This window comes from Platalea leucorodia (assembly GCF_965183815.1).
Source record: "Platalea leucorodia genome assembly, chromosome: 6".
Lineage (NCBI taxonomy): Eukaryota > Metazoa > Chordata > Aves > Pelecaniformes > Threskiornithidae > Platalea > Platalea leucorodia.
This window is the reverse complement of record NC_138828.1, coordinates 51,848,084-51,868,699: the sequence shown is the minus strand read 5'-3', so window position 1 is coordinate 51,868,699 and position 20,616 is coordinate 51,848,084. Positions and strand designations below refer to the sequence as shown.

Below are 20,616 nucleotides of genomic sequence, written 5' to 3'. Positions count from 1 at the left end.
AAGTGATAAGGAACACTTAATAGAAAGCTAATAAAGATTTTCTGTCAAGAGAGTTTCTTACCTGCCTTTATTGTAGCATGCATACTGTAGAAGCAAGCAGTGTGGTCCTGGGTCCTTCTCAGCTCTGTGTTAAAGGAAAAAAAATCAAATGGAAATAATTATTTAATTATATTTCAGAATACAAGCACTGAGAAGAAAAGAATCTCCCTCTGATTTACATTCAGCAGGAGAATTTTTTTTTTAATGTAGTTAAAATCACAGGGATAGGTAAATTCATTGATATCTATTACTGTTAAAATTGTAATTCTAGATAGACGTAATAAACATAGAGAGGAGGGGAAGAGAAGATGTGGGCAGAGAAGAAGGGAAATCTCTTTGGCTGGTTTCTGTTGTGTTCCCAGAGTGCACTCATACAAGTTCAATGAATATTAAATAGCTAGCTCATGTATATTGTCTTCCTATTATATAGGACACTGGATTTCCTGCAATCTAACAGGCTGTCTTGTTTTTCCTGAATGTGTTTGGTTTGAAACTGTCAATCTGCAGTAGGCACTAATGTAGTGATGAGTTGTGACTGAGGTTGTCAGATTGTAACTTCCCAAATCTCTCTTCTATCTATTAGAAATCAAATACTTTTAACCTGAATGGATCTTATTTGGGGTGAAAGTGCTTTCACTAGGATTGGGCTGTTAAGGAGTTGAAAAATCAGTTTAAAAGACACTAGTTATTGTTGTCGTTATAACGCAGGATATTTTATCTCCCTCAATTAATTAAAATAGATCTCAGCTGGAGAGTACATTTGACTAGAATTAGTGAGATCAAATCCCGTCTTGTTTGCTTATGCAGGTATGTTACCCTTGTTGGACCTTGTGAGGCTATCGCACTGTAAGGTATTTGTCAAAGGAAGAGAAACCTTCACAGGGCCCCAGGTTTCCCTTCCAGCCAAAAGGGAGATAGGGCTGGAATATGAATCAAGTCTTTAACTGTATCCCATTATAACATTGAAAATGACAGAGTAAGAGAGTTAAGCGCGTGTGACTTTGTTACTTCAGGCCACTGTGCAACCCCAAAGGCAAATTGAGGATTGTAATGGAATTCAGTCTGAGTCAAGGAAAGGCTAGTGTTGGGATTCTTAAAATATGTGGCGAGTGCTAAAAATATGTTTCAGCTGATACTACGTTATTGTCTCCTCTCCAGGTCAAGGATCCATCTTTTTCTGTCTCTTTATCAATTCAACACTATGGTATTGTGGTCCATGGCTAGAACTCCCACACATAACAGTAATACAGATTATAAATAGCAATAACCTATATGTAACCTATGTCAAGTAAAATACTGCTTTCTGTTCTCTGTAAGTAGCTAATTCATTTCTAGAATTTTATAGGCTTCACACTAAGATGTTTGCGTCTTTGTGCAGTAATGCTAAATTTTTAGATGGTGAAACTGACTGCCATGGACCTATGTAGGACATAGTTCATCTTTCACAGAAAGAAGAGATTTCTTTTCACAACAAGAACTATTGATTGACTGATCCGTTTCTCAGAAATGCTGCTAGCTGAAGAGGTATCTGTATGCTTCTTACAGTGATCAGTTTCTGAGTATCCCCTTCAGTAAATCTTCATTGGCACTTAAAAACATCTTTCTTATTTTAAGTAATTATAAAATAACTTAGTTAAAGAAACATTGCTAAGTTTTTCTTTGCATGCAGAAATGCTTTTTCACTTTTTGGAGCAGGATATGTACATCACAGGACATTTTGTAATCTTTTCAGATATACCTGGCCTTGCATTAAAAGAAATGAAATATCATTTTCTTTAGTTTCGGAGTTTCCATGTAATGAAAAAAAGCTGCTGTACCTGTGAGCTGGCCAGGTGGAATAAAAATAGTTATCATAATACTACTTGCAGGAAAAAATTAGAGCAAAGACTAACTCCACAACTTTCATGCTCAACCTGAACACAACTGTAGACAAATCTGTAAGTTATGGTAACTAATTTATAACTGCTTAATTTCTTGCAAAATAGTTGTAATTAAATACAGAAGTAATTGACAAAAACGGTAGAGTTCCAAGGCATTTTAATATGTTTAGATGGAAGGAGCTGGAGTTGGCAGAATTGGATAGCTATTCAGAACACACGTCCTGGGACACTATGGTTAATCTCACCACTTAACCCTAGAGCTATTGCACTGAGGATCGGAAAAGATTTGCGCTTTTAGCAACGCTCATGTAAAGCAAAGGATTATATAAGTAAACAAGTTCTGGGTTTTGTGCTTTGGAGCTCACAATGTACAATGTTTTTTCTGGTATGTGTAATACAAAGTAGTTTAGTAATTTTTCACTGTTTATTGTGGGTGTGGTTTATTTGCCTGTGAGTTGTTTCGGGGGTTTTTTCTTTTTACATTTTGTAATTACCTTGTAACAAGGTCAAAGACTTTGAAACTTAATTAACAAAGTATTCTTAGTTGCTAGTTTTCGTATTTCATTGGATGCATTTGGATACCTTTTGTCTGAGAAAGCAACAAACAGACAAAAATGGATGCTTTGAGGAACGAGTAATGAGATGTTTCACCTAAAAGTCAGTGATTCAACTCCGATCTAGTTGTAGGACTGAAAAGTTTTACATCTCGCTGATGTAAACTTCATGGTTGTATTTACAAAATACAATTGAATATTGTATGGTTTGAATTAAATTACTGGCTGTTTTTATTTGTACACAATTATATTGAGTGGACAAATTTATATTTTTTCTATCTTTGATTCTTTCATATTATAAGATCTTAATTTGCTTTATTGCTTTTGAGGAGCAATGTTGGAAGCATGACAGTTGATAGCAGGATTGCAGTAGTTCTTAGAGAAAGTGGAACAGGTACTTAGTATGTGTCGTGGTTTAACCCCAGCCGGCAGCTGAGCACCACACAGCCAATCGCTTGCTCCCCCTCAGTGGGATGGGGGAGAGAATCAGAAGAGTAAAAGTGAGAAAACTTGTGGGTTGAGATAAAGACAGTTTAATAGGTAAAGCAAAAGCCGCGCACACAAGCAAAGCAAAACGAGGAATTCATTCACTACTTCCTATGGGCAGGCAGGTGTTCAACCATCTCCAGGAAAGCAGGGCTCCATCACATGTAACGGTTACTTAGCAAGACAAACACCATCACCCTGAATGTCCCCCCCTTCTTCTTCCCCCAGCTTTATGTGCTGAGCATGACATCATACGGTATGGCATAGCCCTTTGGTCAGTCTGGGTCAGCTGTCCTGGCTGTGTCCCCTCCCAGCTTCTTGTGCACCTGGCAGAGCAGGGGAAGCTGAAAAAGCCCTTGACTTGTGTAAGGACTACTTGGCAACAGCTAAAACATCAGTTGTGTTATCAACATTATTCTCATCGTAAATCCAAAACACAGCACTATACCAGCTACTAAGAAGAAAATTAACTCTATCCCAGCTGAAACCAGGACAGTATGGCATCTACTAATAATAGTCGGTAATACCGTTGTATATAAGTGTACATTTATGAGCTGTTTATGAATTATGATTATATAATTTCTAATCTGTATTGGGTTAACCATTTAGAAATTGATCTGTTAGTGCAAATTCCAGGGAGATTTATTGTATTAATTTTACAAAGAGCTTTCAATCAAAACATGTAATTTCTGCCTGAGACAGGAGAGTGGGACATTCATTAAATACAAGCTTTTTGTTGCACGTGGTAAGAATTGTAAGGGTAGCATGCAAACTAGCTCCCCAATTTAAAATGTATACTTACAGTTCCCCAGGGTGACATTGTAGTGGGCTAGAACAAAATTCTTTTTCTGTCATTGCTTCCTGTGTTTTGTAGTTTTCTTCTATTTTTATTCTTTAAATCGTGGGATTGCAAACTTAATGTGAAATTAGAAGAAAGGTATTCAGCTTTAACTGACCAACAATAATGGCTCAACAAGTCATATGTAAAACATGGAGATTTAAGAGCTAAGGAGAACGTCCTTAATTGCTGCAGGACTAGAACCATTAGACTGAACTCTCTAAACAAAAGATGCTCACTGAATTCCCCTAGGCTCTGTATCCGTTTCCATACGGATGGAATAGTTTTGCCATGCCACAATTTTAAACCATGGCTGTTACTCAATGATACAGGCTTTGTGTAATTAATATCTCAAATTTTGCTGAGTTACGGTGCCTGAAAAAAGCTTCTACTACTTCCTTGTAAGTGGCAGTATATGCATTAGAATGGCAAAAACTGTATTTGCATAGTGAAAGGAGTTCCAGTTCTCCTTGATATTACTGAGCAAGAAACTGGAATCCTAACCAGGTATCCATATAGGGTGAGGGAAGACCCTTGTACCCTTTTTGGATTACTTTGCCTGTGTATTCAGGCCAGAAATAATTTCTGATCTTTTTCCCAGATTGGTATGTGTATTTGCACTCACCCAGGACTTCTGTTACATTTATTGTACGACTAGATTTGGCTTGGGGAAAGAATTGGGATTGGGTAGCAAATAGCACTTTCTCCAGAAGCCATGCCTTACTTCAGAAATTTAAAGCAATAATAGTAAATGAGGCAGGGGGTTACTTGGCGTTGCTCCATATGGAGTCAGATTTGCAGAAATGATGAGTGCAAAAGTATAGCTTTCTGTGCCTTTAATGCAACTTGATACAAAAATGATGCGTATATCCAAAAACTAGACTTGGGTTCATAACCTGGACAGGAGAATAACAAAATTAATTTTGAATGTTAATTTCCCCGTACTTCAGTTTTGCAGGTATAAGATAGGAATAATTGCATGACCTAATTGCTTGGTGGTGTTGTGAAGATATATTCATTCATATTTATGAAGCACTTGGGTATTATCATGAGAATGCCACAGACATTCCTTTGAGGAAATTAATAATCCTGTGGTGTAGGAGTTAGGCCATTTAGATAAGGCCTTTCTTACATAGGGAATTCCAGCAGAAGCATTGAGTAATTACCCATTTCAGAACATACTGTATCCTGTGCTCCCAATGAGGCCTGAGCATGTGCATCTTAATGCACACATGCAAGACAGTCAAGCTAAGATGATATGGCAGTCTTGACTCTGGAATTTCCTCATCTGAGTGACTAAATCTGAAGATAAGTGTCTAGGATTTAATATTATTTGACATAACTTTTGCTCTTTTCTTTTTTTCCTATGCTCTTTTTTTACTATCTCAAGTTTTTGAAAATACTTATGCTAAATTGATCCTGTGGCAATTGAGGATCGTGGCAGTTTTTGTTTCATAAATTATAGCACACCTCGAAACATACATTACAAAGTTAACATCAACCTTCAAATTAAGTGCTGATTTAAAGATATTTTTATATATGAAATCCTAAAATGGAATGCTATTTTAATATAAGAAGTTTGTTCTGTCAAACAGTGTGATTAAAATTTTGGTAACGCTGAGTCTGTGGCTCTCGCTGTCTGTTAGTCTCTAGTAATCTTTAGAGATTTGTGAAGTTATAAAATGCTAATAGCTCATGAGTAAATCACCTACCTCACATGATTTTATCATTTTACACTGTTTGTAACCTTTAAAGCAGTATCTGTGTGTGTATGTGTGTGTGTGTATGTATGTGTGAGATTTGGAGACTGTGTGAAGTGAAATAGGAAATGGGTACGGCTGCAAACAACTTCCATGGGTTTCCGATAACAGTGAAGAATTACTTACTGAGGAAATGAAGGGCCAGTGACCGCATAGTAGTAGTGGCTTCATTTTAACAAAGGAAATCTTTGTTGTTTAAGTACTTATGGGTTGTAATCCCAATTGACCTAATATTTTAGAACTTGAATAAAACCAGTATTACTACGTTGCACACTAATGTGATTTAAAGTTAAATAAAGACCCAAACACTGAAATTGTTCTTGTTACTTCTGTAGCTGGCAAACAATGCCAGGCTCAATTATTGTTCATTCATGTCACACAGTTCAAAGTGTATATAGCAGCCTCCATGTGCTCAACTGTTTACCTGTCACATGCAGAGAAAATAAAGTATTTGATTACACTGTCCCTAGAACAGATTTTGTTTTTCTCTACCTCTACTGAAAATGTGACCAGAATTAACCCAAATGTTTGTTAAACTTCTGCAACCAGAGAGGGTTACATGAGTAGACAAAAGTTTTTGTATAGACATACATTTGGAAGGAGAGTTTAATTCTGCAAAAGAACTACTTTTATTTTCCTTTTTAAATATTCTTTAAAGCACCTGAAGTGCTGTTAGACTAGTGGTTTTCAACGTTGTCTTTTTTGGAACTGGGAAAAAACAAGTTTGTATCTGTGAAATTTCTAATAACATCTTCCCATCTACTCACCCTACAATATTTAGGGATTTAGCACTTGAAAAGATAGAAAATTTGCTATACTATAGGCAACTATTTTAAACATTATTTGCAAGCATTTATGTAGAAATCGCTTCTTTTAAATTTTAGGTGGTGGTGTTGGGGTGCTTTTTTTTATTTATTCTCTTACATCTCTTTGGAAAAAGAGAAATGGTAAGAGCTGGGAAAATAAATGGGAAGCACAGCAGTCTTTCCTTTCTCCTTTTTCTGTCCCTGGAACTACATAAAAACTTCAAGTCATATTCTGCATGATCTATGTTATAAAGCAGGAGTTCAAAAGAAAGTGAGGTTTTTCTTTCAATTTTCCCGTATTCTGATGCAGAAATGGTGATGTAGACAGACTCCCTCTATATCATATGTTCTTTTGAGCTGGAATATATGACGTGCAAAATTATAGTTTTAGCCTGGGAAGAGATGGTGATCAGATACTGTTATGAGTCACTTGCATAGTACTACCTTCATACAGTATAATGGCGTTCAAAGATCTCAGTCTTTCCTTGATAGGCTGTTTTAGTAGCGTAACTTAATGGGGTTTGTGTATATAACAGCACTATGACATTAGTATCGATTAATTTCCTATTAAGACAAGTTTACTCAGGTTAGGGCCCTGATAGACATCTAGCTTGGCTTGATTTTTGAGTGATGGAAATAGAAGATCAATCCCAGCAAAAATATAGTTCTACGTGAAGTAATATAATTTTTCTATCTGAAAAATTCACAGTGGAGTCACAGTCAAAGGCTAACTAGGAGTCAGGTATAAAATTCTTCTTCAGCTTTTGTGAGAGCTGAGACAAGACCTTTGGCAGCAGTTTATGTGATCATCTCTGTCAAGAGTGCTGCATGGAGGTCTTTACATATGGTTCAGTTACAAAAGTAGTTCCTTTTACATCAGTAGATAAAAGACTGCAGTGCTTTCCAGACTTGTTCTATTAGTATTCTGTCTTGTAAATGTAGGAAATAGCATGCAATTAAAACAAAAGGAAAAAAAAAGAAGGGGGGGGGGGGGTGGCAGCAGCATTGTATTAATCTCTAAATTCTCACTTAGAAACTAATATTTTAGGGTTTAGATGTATAGGGAGCTAGGGGACCTCAAAAGAAAGCCCATAATGGTGTTGGAAATATCCTAATATTCTTGGTGTCATTTGAACAACTTTCTCTGTACTTTTGTAAATACATATGTCATCCATAAACCATTCTTAACATCAAAGGAGAGAAGTTAGTAAGGACAATTGTATCTAACAGAGTTGTTATACTGTTGCCTCAACTTTCCTTTCATATGAAAGATTTAAATGAGTAGCTGAAGAAAATTCCAAGCGGGTTATTTGTAGGCATAAGGCTGCCCAGAACCCTGAAATATCTCAAGGTGCTAATCTGTACCTCGTTTATCCGTATACAGAGACGAATTGTTTTTATTCATAGCATTAGATCATACGATGTTTTTTCTGGCACGCTACTCTTAGTTCTTGCCTCAGTTCCTTCAAGATAAAAACTTTTACATCCTGTGTCAGTGCTGTGATAAATGTTGGAAAAACTTCTGCCAAATCACATTTTTAATTAATCTTTTCCAAATCTTTCAAAAATTTTCTGTATTTCAGCAATAGAAATATAGTTCTGTTTGTTGGTTTTTAAGGAGGTGCATTCTTGAACTTGTCTACATTTTCAAATTTAGAAGACTGTATTTTCAAATTGGATGGCCAGTTCTGAAGTTGACAAAGCAAGACTAACCATCTCTTGCAACTGATGAGCTATCTTAAGGAAATCCTCATGGTTTGAATTAATAAAAAACAAATAGTGAAATAAATAAACCATATAGACACACACACACCCCCACCCCCACCCACCCACCCCCCCACGCACCCACACCCACCCACACACCCCCAGTTATGAACATTTGGAAGGTAAATTTCCCCCTTCCATAAGCCATATCTTCAAAATTTGGAGGGAATGGATTTTGTCCATAACAGTCAGTTAGGTAGTTTCATATCCATTCTCTACAAATTAGTTAGTTAAATATTATTTTTCACATTTTTGTATAGTTTAATAAAACATTGTGACTTTCTCAGATGAGTTTGTCTTTTATTAATTAATAATTTTATCTAGATTAAAATCAACATTTTTAATATTAAGCTGTACTTTGTGTGGCTGCTTACTGCCCTGTTCTGTTTTGGGTTTTTTTGGGTGGCATAAATTACCACTATGGTGTTGTAATAGAATTATGAGCGACATCTAAGTATGAAAGACTTCTGGTTTGTGCTGGTGGTATTTTATGACCTGTACACAGTTAGGTGCAGTGGGTGGTCTCATTTATCTTTGTGTAGATGGAGTCTTAGATGTGCTAAGATAACTGATATCAAAACCCTCCCTTTACAGTTTTGTTTCCAAGGTTGTTATAATAAGAGAGACCCACATTTAAAACAGTACTTCTGTTCAGTTTTCTAGCATCCCATAGGGTCATTTGGAAACTGTTTTCCCAAAAGGTATTTCCTTATTATAATATGTTAAATACTAAGAAACTTTAACTAGACATTTTAATTTCTTATTTCACTTAGAATATGTCATTGTAATTCATCAAAAAGTTTTAAACAGCTGTTCTCAGACTTTGCAAAAAGAAAAAAATTAAGTGATATCAAGCTTTCTGCTCTTCCCCCATAATACATTTTCCTGTTTGTAGAATTTTATTAAATACCAAAAAGAGTTCAATAGTTTCTCATGTTACAGTCATTCTCAACCAATGCTGTCATTAGTTATATGCTCTAATTGCAACCAAAACACTGTTTTGTGACTAAAAAACAGTCTTAGTAAAAACAGTTGAATTGCATAAGAGCAATTTTGACATCAAGACAATAGCCAACATAGAAACCTGCTCTGATATTTCTCTTTGAAATAATGTATTCCTAACTCACTGCAACAAATTTTTAAATCTGCTTAAAGTTTAGGTGGTTTGTGTAGTGAGGTGTAGTTGCAATGCACACAGACTTTGACTTTGTGGTTTTTGCTATTTAACCGTAACTACAAATCTGCTTGTTGATGAATACTTTCAGTTAGCACAAAAAGTTCAAAATTAAGTTTTGTTTAGCTACCTTGCATTTCAGAGAGAATATTTACCAACTATCGATAGCTTTACCAGCAGAGTAAATTCCAGAGACTATATATGTTCTTTCTTTGTGAATTTGTTAATCTTCCTTAATCCACGTGTGTGTTGCAACAGTTTTATGGGAGATTAATCGTGCAATTGTAAAACTTCTGTGGCAGAGGAAGTGACCTCAAAACTAACCTGAATCCTTTAATAATTGGTCTTAAATACTTCTTTCAACTGATCATGATTTTTTTAAAACATATTAACAACTTAGTGCTGGCTACATTAAGCTGAAAAATGCATTTTCTTTATTTAGGGAAAAAAAAAAAAAAGCCAAGTTTGGAAAGGAGTGTGGGGTTTCTTTCTTTGTTCAAGCACTATAAATGCAGTAAGATTAAGTCAGGTTTGAAAAGATCTTTCAAGATGATGTGAGGTTTTATGGCAATAATTCTGTACTTAATTATCGAATATGGTATGTCTCAAAATGGGATAATAAAGGCGAGTGATGAAGATCAGGTTACTTAAAGAGTTAATTACTGAAAGCATTTGAGCTTTGAATTGGTGTGGCTTTAGTATATCAGATGGTACTGAAGGCAAGAGTATTTTTGCAAGGTAAGTAAAGAGATAACAGAAATTTATAGTGTTCTGTTGATAGTAAGATCAAAGTTCATCCTACGGGAATCATCACTTACTCGTTTCCTTTCAATAATCATACTTGGGTTTTGTTGTTTTATTTTCCATTCAAAATTATTTTAGCTATTTTTTTATTATTTATTAAGTACCATTTTGTGATTTCATCTTATACTGCTTATGACATACAGTTCTGTTTTTTTTCTTCTTACGTACAAGAGAAACAAACTACCAAAAGAATATGATTGACAATGAAACTGGACAGATCCTAAATGCTTTCAGGTACTCAGAATGCAGGATCTTAGACTTAGGTTTGTTTTTCTAGTATAGCTATTTGGGGGGTGTGTGATTATTTATATATTTCTTTGCATTATTCCCCAAATAGTTTTACTAGTAAAAGAATTACTGCAGAAGCAGTTATACCACTGTCTTAGTAAATACAGACTGAAAATAATGTACTCCATGACTAATTAGAGTATATAAAACGATCTGGTTTACTTTTGTAGGATACATTTGAGCAGTTTTCTATAATTATATGATCACTAAACACAGATTTTATACTTCATTTGAAATCTAGTAGAAATTGAAGCTCTACAATGTTTATGGGATTGGATGACTTAGCTGTTTGTGTAAAGTGTTTTTTCCTCCTTATACCATACATTAATAATCTTTGTTGGGTTGCTTGTCTTTGCTCCCTGCTTGCAATCACTAAAATGATTAATGAGTATTCTGATCAGCAAATTCCAGGTCTTTGTATCTGGATGCTGTTAAAATAGTTCAGGGAAGTGATTCTTGACTTCAGATGTGCACCTTGCACTTACACTTTGTAGTAGTACAATTGAGTAGTTAAATTGCCTGGTTACTGTTTAACGTGGTGACTGGTGGTATGAAATATCAGCCATAGGATTAAGTAACTTACTTTTTGACCTTATATACAAAGCTTACAGTCTCTCTTGGCAACAAGTAACAAACTCATAAACACTGATATTACTGTACTTCAATAAATATCTAATGTGCTGACACAAGCACACCCCTGTGGACTAGGCTAGTTATCCCTTATTTGATTCAATCCTGACTTGGGTAGGACTGAGATCTCGATTATTACTTTACTTTTCATGGAGTACCATTCCAAGGGCAAGACATTTATTCAGCTGGGACAAATGAGCCAAAAATGGGGTTTTTTTTGTGGATGAAATTCAGAGCATATGCATCAGCATCTGAAACAGGAATAAGGAAGTGCCTGAGTAAAAAGTGATCTGAAGAGCAAATACGGTGTATAGTTCTGTAAAGCATGTTAGACTTTCAGTCTGGAGTTTACCTAGATGCCTATACACTGTGGGAATGTCCTGCTGGCTTTTGCATTAACTGCTGTAGATGGGAATTGAAGGGGGAAAGGCACTGAAGCTGTGAAAGACTGCACTGGTTGAGTGCAATCATGCTATACTTAACAGAAAGGGAACACTGATTTCAGCACAGTATACTGCAATAGGTTTCCCTTTTAATTTTTCTAAAACTATCTATTTATAGGGTAATGTAACTTATTTTTGTAAAATATCCAGATCAGAAAGTTCATACATGTAGTGAAAAGCTACTACTTTAGTCCCAAAAGTGGATTTAAACTACCTAGAAAAGTCTGCTAAGCCACAGGCTGTAAGCTGTGATAGGCACAAGTCATCTTTGTTCTACCTAAACAACTGTATAGCAAAAAAAGGTAAGATTCGAGAGGCCAGAGAGAACAAGCAAGTAACAACATAACTCTGTAGCTAATGGATAGAGTACTCGGCTAAGAGAGTGGAGAGAGAAACCTGGGCTCTCGATTTCTCTTGAAAAGTGGTGTCATTTTTACAGTCTTTATTGAAAGAACAGAAGTGATTGCTTTTAAATGTTTTACTTGAGCAGAAGAGGCATTTGCAGCCACTAAATGTGCTTGTAAATGATACTGCTAGTTTCTTTTGGGACTATATGTTTACAATCATATTTTCAGCACGTAAAAATTACTTGTGACAGTTCTGTTGCTGGTTTTATTGAGAGCTATTAAAGTGCTTAGGACAAGGAAGAGTTAAGGTTCCTTAGGACAAGAAATTAAAAGCAAGTCAAATTGCCAAGAAACTGTCTTTAGGACTATGTGAACCAAAGCTGTTCAGTTCCTTTATGACATGCTTTCTCCAGTATGATAGCTGGTTAGGACTATGATCTTGTTTGGTTTTTTGACTCAGCAGCCTGCCTTCATAGAATCATAGACTTGTTTAGGTTGGAAAAGACCTTTAAGATCATCAAGTCCATCCGTTAAGCCAGCACTGTCAAGGCCGCCACTAAACCATGTCCTCAAGCACCATGTCTACCCATCTTTTAAATACCTCCAGGGATGGGAACTCTACCACTTCCCTGGGCAGCCTGTTCCAGTGCCTGACTGCCCTCTCGGTGAAGAAATTTTTCCTAATACCCAACCTAAACCTCCCCTGGCTCAACTTGAGGCCATTTCCTCTTGTTCTATCACTTGTTACTTGGGAGAAGAGACCAACCCCCACCTCGCTACAACCTCCTTTCAAGTAGTTGTAGAGAGTGAGAAGGTCTCCTCTCAGCCTCCTTTTCTCCAGGCTAAACAAGCCCAGTTCCTCAGCCAATCCTCATGGGACTTGTTCTCTAGACCCTTCACCAACTTTGTTGCCCTTCTTTGGACACGCTCCAGCACCTCAATGTACTTCTTGTAGTGAAAGGGCCCAAAACTGAACACAGTACTCGAGGTGTGGCCTCACCAATGCCGAGTACAGGGGCACTATCACCTCCCTGGTCCTGCTGGCCACACTATTCCTGATACAAGCCAGGATGCCATTGGCCCTCTTTGCCACCTGAGCACACTGCTGGCTCATGTTCAGCCAGCTGTCAACCAACACCCCTAGGTCCTTTTCTGCCAGGCAGCTTTGCAGCCATTCATCCCCAAGCCTGTAGCATTGCATGGGGTTGTTGTGACCCAAGTGCAGGACCTAGCACTGAGCCTTGTTGAATCTCATACAGTTGGCCTCGGCCCATCGATCCAGCCTGTCCAGATCCCTCTGTAGAGCCTTCCTACCCTCCGGCAGATCAACACTCCCACCCAACTTGGTGTCATCTGCAAACCTACTGAGGGTACACTCGACCCCCTCATTCAGATCATTAATCAAGATATTGAACAGAACTGGTCCCAGTACTGAGCCCTGGGGAACACCACTTGTGACTGGCCGCCAACTGGATTTAACTCCATTCACCACAACTCTTTAGGCCTGGCCTTCTAGCCAGTTTTTTTACTCAGCGAAGAGTACACTTGTCCAAGCCATGAACAGCCAGCTTCTCCAGGAGAATGCTGTGGGAAACGGTGTCAAAGGCTTTACTAAAGTCCAGGTAGACAACATCCACAGCCTTTCCCTCGTCCACTATGCGGGTCACCTTGTCCTAGAAGGAGATCAGGTTAGTCAAGCAGGACCTGCCTTTCATAAACCCATGCTGACTGGGCCTGATCTCCTGGTTGTCCTGTACGTGCCTCATGATGGCACTCAAGATGATCTGCTCCATAACCTTCCCCAGCACTGAGGTCAGGCTGACAGGCCTGTAGTTCCCTGGATCCTCCTTCCAGCCCTTCATGTAGATGGGCATCACATTTGCAAACTTCCAGTCATCTGGGACCTCCCCAGTTAGCCAGGACTGCTGATAGATGATGGAAAGCGGCTTGGTGAGTACTTCCGCCAGCTCTCTCAGTACCCTTGGTTGGATCCCATCCGGCCCCATAGACTTGTGTGTGTCTACATGGTGTAGTAGGTCTCTAACGATTTCCCCTTGGATTATGGGGGCTTCATTCTGCTCCCTGTCTTCCAGCTCAGGGGGCTGGGTACCCCAAGAACAACTGGTCTGACTATGAAAGACTGAGGCAAAGAGGGCATTAAGTACCTCAGTCTTTTCCTCATCCTTTGTCACTGTGTTTCCCCCCTCACATCCAGTAAAGGATGGAGATTCTCCTTAGCTCTCCTTTTGTTGCTAATGTCTTTACAGATACATTTTTTTTGCTGTCTTTTACAGCAGTAGCCAGACTAAGTTCCAGTTGGGCTTTGGCCCTTCTGATCTTCTTCCTGCATAACCTCATGACGTCCTTGTAGTCCTCTTGAGTTGCCTACCCCTTCTTCCAGAGGTCATAAGCTCTTTTTTTTTATTCCTGAGTTCCAGCCAAAGCTCTCTGTTCAGCCAGGCTGGTCTTCTGCCTGGTGGAATTATCTTCATGGTGATATATTACAATGGCACACTGTCTAGCTTATAATAATCATCCATACATGACTGGTAAGACATGGAGTTTATATTTTGTCAGCCACAAAGCTGAGATCTGTTATTAAATCCCTCTGCTATTACTTTTCATTGACGTGTTTTTATTAACCTGTTTGTTTACATTGGTTGTAAAGCCTTGTCTTGGCTTACATAGAAGAAAAGATTGGCTACAGTCTTGCCAAAAAGTGTATCTGAACACCTTTAGAAAGGAAATGTGGACCTTTTCTGATGGTCACTGATTGTAAAGTAAGTTATATATATTAACACCTTGTAAGGAAAATACCAAAATAATTGTTTTTAACATTCATTAGTAATTTGTCATTTTTGAGGTTGAAGTGGGGGAACGAGAGCTTAAATAATAATACATTATAAGTAAACTGATCTAAATCTTTAAACTGATTAAGTTGCACTAATGCAGTCCAGAGAAGCCATTTTGGATGACTGGTTATGGTTTGCGTTCAACACAGAAGACAAAAATCTCATCAACAAAATGTGACTTCCGTTACATTTAATTCCAATGTCTTGTATCTGTTGAAGTTGGTGATAAAAAATGTTGTAGGTGCTTTCCATATTTCCTTAAACCTTGAGTGCAAATGCATTCAAAGATCAGAGAAACTGTATTTCTTTTCATACACTACAATTCAAATAGTGTTATACTATGTTCAAATCAAGCCTGTCAGTTCTATACTATGTTCAAATCAAGCCAAACTCATTGAGGACGGCTTAGTAGACTTGGCACCTGCTTTAGTCTTTTGGATCATCATGCGTTAGCCCTGGCTAACAGCCAAATTCCCATCCAACACCAGAACCTTCATCATCTCAAGCTGAATGTGCAGTTGGGAAGTCTGTGCATGTTTGTGAAAACACAAATGCATGTGTTTGTAGGTGTGCCTGTAGTAGGGAATGCATGATGTATACACAGCAAGACAAAAATATTGAGCCTTCCTCCTCTCCTTGCAAAGACCGCTTTTTCTGATCCTGCTTCTTTCATCACTGAGATCATCCATGCCATAAAGATAGCTAATAGTGTGGAATTAATATTAGCATTCTTAACACAGTGCCCACCTAATGTTCTATGTTTTTTTTAAAGAGATTGCCATTTCAGCATTGAATGGATGTTGTTGTGATGTGCTATTTTTCAGATACAGAGGTAATGTGATGTAACTGGGCACTGAGATGAAAGCTTACGTGGGATAAAATAAATCCCTGCTGATGTCAGCTCACTTGTGCTATTTTCTGTGCCAAATGTAGCAGTTTATATTTAACTAATTGGATGCTGTAGTTGCATTTTTGTTTGTTTTAATACTGTTTAGAATAGAAATCTGAAGTAAATTTTATTTGAATACAGTTGTAACTATTTTGATTTTTCAGTAGACCTCAAATAGACAACAGATACCCCCGGAATGTAAACTTAAAGGAAAAAAGAAGGGAGAATACAATTGTATTTGTTACCTGGTGTGGGGTTTTTGTTTTGGTTTTGTTATGGATGTTTACAGTTAGTTTCAGTTCATTATAGTACCTCTCCAGCTAGTGAGGCAGAACAGCTGTGGTTTATCCAAATTCGCTCTAAATTATTAAGCTGCTGTTATGAAAATGTTTCTGATGAGGTGAGTTTTGAAACATTACTGAATAGAAAAATTACACCAATTCTGCTAGAGATACCATTTGCTCATCATTATCTTAGAAACGTTTGTTATAAAATTGTGTTTTCCCAAGGATGCTTGACCCATCTTGCCGTAATGTCCATTGATTTCCAGGTGGAATAATAGTCAGTGATGTGAATTACTGGAGCTCGTTGTTCCTGTTGGGTTGGGGGGGTTAGGGGTGTGATAAGAAGAGGCAGAAGGAAAACAGGAAAACACAAATGCAAAACGATGCTCCGTGAGTCAGTTTTGCTTCAAAAATGAATGCTTTGTCACAGTGATCTGTTTCGCACACACACTGTCATTTCTCTCATTCAGCAGTGAACAGATTCTCCCCACCTCATAATAAGGATTTCAAAACTGATTACGTTACAGACTTCTTCAGAGATTAATTTAAATCATCTTTTACTTGTCAATTCTGTGGGGATGTGGTGTATGCAAAGGTGTGGTTATTCATTTGTGTAGAGTCAGGTGCATGGAAAGGAGATCTCCAAACTATTACAGAAAAGAGAGGGAGCTCTATCTAAAAAGTTTGAGAACTTTTGTTCTCAGTAGAAAGGCAGAGTGGTGGCTCTCGTTGCAGGGAGCTGACTTATATTAGGTCCAAAGGTTCTCCCCAGCCATCTTAATGGGCAGTCACAAAAGCCACACTGCATAGGAACACTCGACCTTATTATCACGGCCTAAATTCAAAAAAACTCTTCAACAGCTGACGAAATCTGTCAGTGCAGCATTAAACATTTTATAATATACAAAAACTTTGAAAAAATTGAAAAACCTAGTGATTGCCTTAATCAAACCTTTTAGAGTCTTAAACACTTCACCGAAGCAAAATTTTAACTTAGGAAAGTGGCTAGCAGTAAAGAGTTAAATAAAAAGAATGTCATGCATGTGTATGTGATTCTAAATCCAGAAGTGTTACATTTCCTTTGTTGGCATTTGTTTCTGCTGAATATACAGGATATATATGGTGAGGACTAAAGCCTTCTGTTATTGGTCTGAAGTGTTTTAACAGAAGTGTGACATGTTTGCTTGAAAAGACTGGAAGTTTTAACAGATGAAAGCATATATATTTTGTTCTTACTGGATATTTTTCTGCTTACCCCTTTGAGTTGTATTAACCAGCTTCATTAACAGAAGTTATGTCTGGAATTAGACTTTCTTTAACAAACTAGCATATGGAGTAGTGGTACATGATAGGATTCTGTCTGGAGGGCTTGCAGCAAAAGCATTTCCCGCCTCCCCCCGCAGTGTTAGTTGGCATTTATTAGCAGTGGCTCCAGTCTTAATGGCTCTTGCTGGGGGAAAAGTGGATAGGAAACTGTTGAAAGGTGCCGTCTTTCTGCTCTCATGTGTTAGCAATTCTCTACTTGCTGCTGCTCTACTTGCTGCTGCTGAGAGAGATGGAATCTAATATTGTCAGAGGGTGTAGACTGAATATTGAATGTTCAGAGAAATGCAAGCATAATGAGATATTTCTGCTGGAATTACCTTATTCTTCCTGTGCTTTTCGAGATCCTCCTGATCCTCAACCCAGCTATTCAACAGCCAACTCCTTTAGTGGCTATGCTGAAATTTACCCTTTCCCCTTGCAACTGTGGTGAGTCTCAGGGAATTAATGCTTCATGGGAGGGCTCGTGCTGGCTTTCTCCAGAGGTACTCAATAGAAAGAGGTGTTTAGGAGAGCTTATGTTTCTTGAAGTCACCTACAAGTCCCTTTGCTTGAGGGAAGCAGATGAGGCATCTGCTCTGCCAGTTAACAGTTCTGTGCTGTTCCCCATAGAGAAAGTGAAAAGAATGTGAAAAGAAAAGGTGTGGCCTGACCAGCCTCAGCCAGGAAATTAGGAGAAAGCTTTGTTTAGAATATGTGACAATAAATATTTTCAGTTGTTGTTCACAGCTCTGCAATTTCTATGGGAAGATACTAACTCAAGGAGATTAATACAGAGCTGTCACATCCTTTTTTTTTTTTTTTTTTTTTCCCTCTCTTCCCCCCCACCCCTAAAATTTGTGGTACTAATGCAACATCTTTTTCTTGTTTTTTTTAATTTTCATTCCAACTTTCTTTGTAATTAAGGGCAATTACTTCATAATACCATGAAGATGTATCCTAACAATAACAGACATATCTTCTATGTGTTGTAAAAGCATAAAAAGATAAAGTAGGAGAAAATGACAGATCTTTGTCTAGAATACTAGGTGTATATAATGGATTTGATACAATGGCAAACCAAATTGCTGGAAAAACAAGGGCAGATCTGACCATAATTGAGACAGCCGTTATTTGCACTATCTAGTTTTTGAAGAATAGTTGTTTGAACATTTGGTAGCTGTAATATTGCCTTATATAGGTTTTGTTCATATTATTTAGTACAGGCTGTCTGTTTTGTTGGTATATATAGACTACAACTCTATTTTGACAGCAGCATTGAGTAGCTGTGCACTGGTAGTATATAATTCTGTTTCTATTGGCCTTTCTCTTTTAAGTGAAATTGAAATCTTTATTGCTCTTCTTACTTTCATGCTCTGTTTTTTTATCAGCTGTGAGACAAAACTGAAGGCTTTTTTTTGTTGTAGCAGATCAACCTTGAAAACTTTATAAATGGATTTTAATTTTGCTTATAAGAGGTCTTATTAATAAAAAGCTTGCACTATAGTTAGAAAAAGGAACATAAAGTATCCACCCTGTGATTTGATCTCTATTTTGTCCTTAATTGGGTAATTGCTTCTCTGTTTTTCAGTTTGACAATTAAGGATCAAGATGACAGTGCTTTCCTGTCACTGAATAAAGCTAGGATAGTTGAGTAAAAGGTCTCATGACACTGCAGTGTCTTCTGTATCTATCATGTGCTGGATTCCTGATACAGAGATTATAGGATGCTTTGGCCAGTAGTGGCTTGAGTTGGGCAAATCCAAATCTTGGTGTTTGCTCCATGAAAAGCCAAGTTGGGTCTAGCAGGATTTACTAGCACAGGCTCAATGCCATGTCAACACAGTGATGGTGTTTGTGGGGCCAACTTGTACCCACAAACAGGTTAAAGGCTTTTGTGCAGCAAAGAAACTGAGTTATCTCTTGTGTCTGCATCCATGGCATGGTTAACCCACACCAGAGCAAGCCATTCAACTATAATTGAGAGTTGACTGAGCTTACTTTTCATGAAACTCAGTAGCTAAAATTCTGAACTTACTGTTATGGAGAATTAATTCAAATAAGATCCCGTTATATTTAGATTTCACTGTCTTTTTATCACCTCTTACTCTTTGACTTTTTTTATTTAAAGCAAAACTTATCATGTCTTCCTAATCTTGCATCACATGTTTATCAAACTCTTGCAATATCTAACATCATGCATCAAAAACTTGTCCTCATTCTCTGCTATTGCCAGCAGCAACTGTTTGACTCCTTGTCATTGCCAAATCAAGCCAACACACACAAATTGCTCTGGTTTCCACCATTAATGCATCTCTTCAGGTCATCCTTCTTCTGTTGTTATCACTAAAAATACAAATGTTTCTCCTGAAGAGATTGGTAATTATTCAAATAATGTGTGTCAGCACCCTTTTAATAAGGCGTATGAACACCCTCTGAAAACAAGATTTTATGTGAGAGAATTACATACATTACTCCTGTTAGAAGCATGACATGAACAGATGTGTTCGAAAACTGAACTGTCTTAAGGACTTGTCCTGGTTTCAGCTGGGATAGAGTTAATTTTCTTCTTAGTAGCTGGCAGAGTGCTGTGTTTTGGATTTACAATGAGAATAATGTTGGTAACACACTGATGTTTTAGTTCTTGCTGAGCAGTGCTTACACTAGTAAAGGACTTTTCAGCTTCCCATGCTCTGCTAGGTGCATAAGAAGTTGGGAGGGAGGATAGCCAGGACAGCTGACCCAGACTGGCCAAAGGGGCTATTCCATACCATATGACATCATGCTCAGTATATAAGCTGGGGGAAGAAGGAGGAAGGGGAGGATGTTCGGAGTGATGGTGTTTGTCTTCCCAAGTAACCATTACGCGTGATGGAGCCCTGCTTTCCTGGAGATGGCTGAACACCTGCCTGCCCATGGGAAGTAGCGAATGAATTCCTTGCTTTGCTTTGCTTGTGTGAGTGGCTTTTGCTGTACCTATTAAACTGCCTTTATCTCAACCCATGAGTTTCCTCCCTTTTACCCTTCTGATTCTCTCCCCCATCCCATCAGGGGGGAGTGAGCAAGCAGCTGTGTGATTCTTAGTTGCCGGCTGGGGTTAAACCACGGCAGGACTACAACTGCTTAGCTTTCAGATTGCAAAGAATATTTTCACCCTTAAGGCCTTTAAGGATTGGAAACCCCTCACCTCTTCCCTTAACGAAAGCATAAGTTCTGAAAAAATAGAAGAGACCACCTAAGAAGAAATTGAGATCGGGTATATCAGTAACTACTGGTTTAACCTAACGTTCATTCAGATTATTTTCTTGAATGATCTGATGAATTATTCTTTTATGTTTACAGGTCTAATTACAACCACATCTAGAAAACTAGATCGAGAGCAGCAGGGAGAGCACATACTGGAGGTAAATAATTTCTTTAGTTCTCTGAAAAACAGTAGCTTGTAAGTTCATTGCTCTTTTACAAGGAGTTAAGTT

At 37.8% G+C, this 20,616-nt stretch overlaps 1 protein-coding gene across 3 annotated transcripts in view; it reads left to right on the top strand.

Moving 5' to 3' along the window:
- Positions 1-20,616, top strand: part of FAT1 (FAT atypical cadherin 1) — a gene marked incomplete at its 5' end in the record, with an annotated part of 106,950 nt that overhangs the window by 32,518 nt on the left and 53,816 nt on the right. For all 3 annotated transcript variants that reach the window (XM_082316095.1, XM_082316094.1, XM_082316093.1), the window contains one exon: positions 20,483-20,544. In XM_082316095.1, the coding sequence (XP_082172221.1) occupies positions 20,483-20,544 (62 nt within the window). The remainder of the gene's footprint in view (positions 1-20,482; positions 20,545-20,616) is intronic.